Genomic DNA, 2,989 nt, shown 5'->3' with positions numbered 1-2,989 from the left:
CGTTTAAGACTAAATGGTTTCACTGAAAGATAACTGGGTGTTTTTTCTCTCTCTTCAGCAGACTGGCGGTGAGGAAGCGGAGGTCAACCTGGAGACGTGCGTGCCACTGCCGGAGGAAGAAAGCGGCGCGCCTCTGAGTCTGACAGCCTTCAAGGGCGAGCTCGACTCCGCTGTCACTCAGTATCTGACGCAGGTGAAGGACCTCGGTTACAAAGAGGAGAACAGAGACCAGAAGCTCCTCGAGGTTAAGTTCAAGCTAGACCCGCAGGAGATCAGGCCGAAGGTCAAGGAGGAGGTCAAAGACACAAAGCCGAGGGTCAAGGTCATATCAAGGGAGGACAAGGGCGAGCAAACCGAGCTCGAGGTCGAACTCCCGTCGCTGGACAACCCGCTCTACCTGACGCTGAGCGAGTGCTCCTCGGGAGAGCTGCCCCTCGAGCACTTCTACGAGAACGGCCAGATCACTGACGACGAGCACATCTACGAGAACGTAGAGAACTCGACCGGCGACGAGGACGAGGAGCACCTGTACGACACCCTCCCGCGCCACAAGCCCGACCTGCCGCCCAAGCCCGACTTCCTGGCGCAGCTGGCGGCGCGGCAGAGCGAGCCGGTCAAGCGCGCCTGGAACCCCTTCGTCAGCCTCAGCGTCGAGACCGGCGACCCCACGCCCCCCCTCAGCACCGCCTCGTCCCTTTCGTCCCCCGACTCGCACGCCTCCAGCGACCGCCTGGAGGACGCCAGCCCCCGCCGCAGCGCAGGGAGCACCAACCCGTTCCTCCCGTCGGCGCCGCGCGAGACCAGCGAGCAGACGCTCATCCTCGACGGCTCGGAGACGTCGGACCTCGGGTCGTCCGGCGGCGAGGAAGACAGCGGGTCGGTCGAGGACTGGCCGCTTCCCCCGACGCCCCCACCCGGAGAGGACGCCGTCATCGCCGAGGACCACCCTCTGCCACCGCCACCCCCCGAGCTAGCGCTGCAGGAACTCGAGGAGGAAGTCATCCGCGAGGAGGAAGAGGAGAGGAAGCTCGCCCTCCAGAAGGAGAAGGAGGCCATCGAGCGCGAGTACGGCGCCCTCAGGTTCCAGGACTCCGACTTCAGAGAGGAGGAGGTTGACAAGGTCGAGGCCGTCAACGCGAACCTCGCGCTGCTCGAAAGGAGGTTCGAGGAAACGCCGGACGCCGAGCCGACCGCCGGGAAGGAAGCCGCTACAGAGAAGGAAGAGCGGCTCGCGTTTTCCAAGGAGAGCCAACCTGAAGTTAAGAAAGAAGTCAAGAGAGAACCGAAGAAGGAAACAGAGAGAGAATTCAAAAAAGAGACGAAGCCCGAAGTTGTGAAGAACAACGCAGACGAAAAGAAATTAAAGGAGGCCAAAGTTGTCCATCTCGACGACGACGGCGAGGAGTTCGACACGCCGGCCATCCGCCACTCCGTGATCATCGAGCTGAAGGACTCGTGCCCCAGCGTCCCGCAGAGCCTCAAGCCCTCGGAAATCCGGCGGAAGGAGTCTCTGAAGCGGAGCGAGAGCCTGAAGCGGACGGGCATCCTCGAGCGGATAGAGACCCAGAGGAAGCTGGAGAGGAGAGAGTCCTTCTGCAAGTTGTTCCCGAAGGTCTCCACCTCCTTCCAGTCCAGGGCAGAGGACCATGGGAGCAGCGTCTCCGTCGGAGTGAAGTCGCCCAAGAAGGAAGACCCAGCGTTCGCTTTCCTGAACGTCCCCAGCAGCGCGGCCGACCAGGTGATCGAGATCTCGGAAGACGGTTCGTGGGAGATGAAAGAGACGAGCATGGACTCTGACGTCGCCGCCCACACCAACCCCGACATCGACCCCTTCACCGGCAACCCCATCATGGCGCCCCCGCTCAGCCCCCCCGGCATCGCCGCCCCGCCGCTCGCCTTCCAGACCGACGACGGCATGGACGGCGTCTACTCCGCCAACATCGTCAGCACGCACTCCGGCCCCTCGTCCCTCGCCAGCGCCAGCACCGACTCCCTCGGAGCCCTGACCTCCCTGCAGGCCGACGCGCCCGCTCAGCTGTCCACGCCCGAAACCATCCTGGAGGAGGTCCTGCCGGCGCCCCTCGTCGAGAGCAGGACCGAGGTCGAGGCGAAGCAGCAGTCGTCCCCCAAGAAGAGCCAGGAGGAGCCGCAGCAGGCGGCCAAGAACCTGGGAGCCGCCATCATGAAGGGCTACGAGCAGGACCTCCTGAAGAAGAAGGAGAGCATGAACCTCCCGGAGCATTCCCTCCTGGAGTTCGGCGACTCCGTCCGCGACCTGGAGGAGCAGCGGCGCTCCGTGATCAAGCAGATGACGGTGAAGGCCAAGCGGAAGGACACGTGGATCAAGACCTTCAACATGCACGCGCAGGGGGACGAGAGCAACATCCCCGTCGCCCCCTCGCGCTGCAGGAGGAAGAACTCCCCGAGCAGGGACGCGCTAGAGGCCGGTAAGGTCACGCAGTTCGCCAAGAAGGTCGACGAGATCGAGAAAGAGACCGCGGTCAGGACTCCCCCGAAGACGTCGCCCAAGAAGGAGGATCTGCCGAAGGAGGAACCGGCGGTCCCTCCCAAGGCCCCCGAGAAGCGCAAGAAGAGCCCCAAGAATCTCGAGTACATCCCGCCCGCGCCGGAGTTCGCGCCCAACGAGAACATGTGCGAGGAGAGCGTCATTTCCCCGAAGAACACGGAGGCGCTGGCCGCCTTCTTCTCGTCCCCCGCCAAAGCCCCCAACGCCAAGGAGCCCACGAGCTCGCCCAGGGAATCGCCAAAGAAAAGCCAAGCCAAGCCAGGGCCCACCGACGAGCCAGACAGCGCCGCCGAGGGACAAGCCGCCCACGAACAAGTCCTTCCTCCAAAGCCAGAAGCCACGACGTTCCTCCCTGAGGGAACCGTCGAACACGCTGAAGTCACAGTCGAAGCCACCGAGGAACCAGTCGCAGTCGTCGAATCCTCAGAAACCCTCGCCTCTCCCGAAACGAACATCGTAAAT

General features: G+C 63.4%; 1 protein-coding gene across 1 annotated transcript in view; it reads left to right on the top strand.

The window, feature by feature from the left end:
- The window catches only part of LOC119592245 (titin-like), a gene marked incomplete at its 3' end in the record, with an annotated part of 22,727 nt that overhangs the window by 19,501 nt on the left and 237 nt on the right, over positions 1-2,989 (top strand). The window contains 1 exon segment of the mRNA XM_037941080.1: positions 59-2,989. Within this exon segment, the coding sequence (XP_037797008.1) occupies positions 59-2,989 (2,931 nt within the window).

This window comes from Penaeus monodon, chromosome 29, assembly GCF_015228065.2.
Source record: "Penaeus monodon isolate SGIC_2016 chromosome 29, NSTDA_Pmon_1, whole genome shotgun sequence".
Lineage (NCBI taxonomy): Eukaryota > Metazoa > Arthropoda > Malacostraca > Decapoda > Penaeidae > Penaeus > Penaeus monodon.
This window is presented reverse-complemented; position numbering and strand designations above follow the sequence as displayed.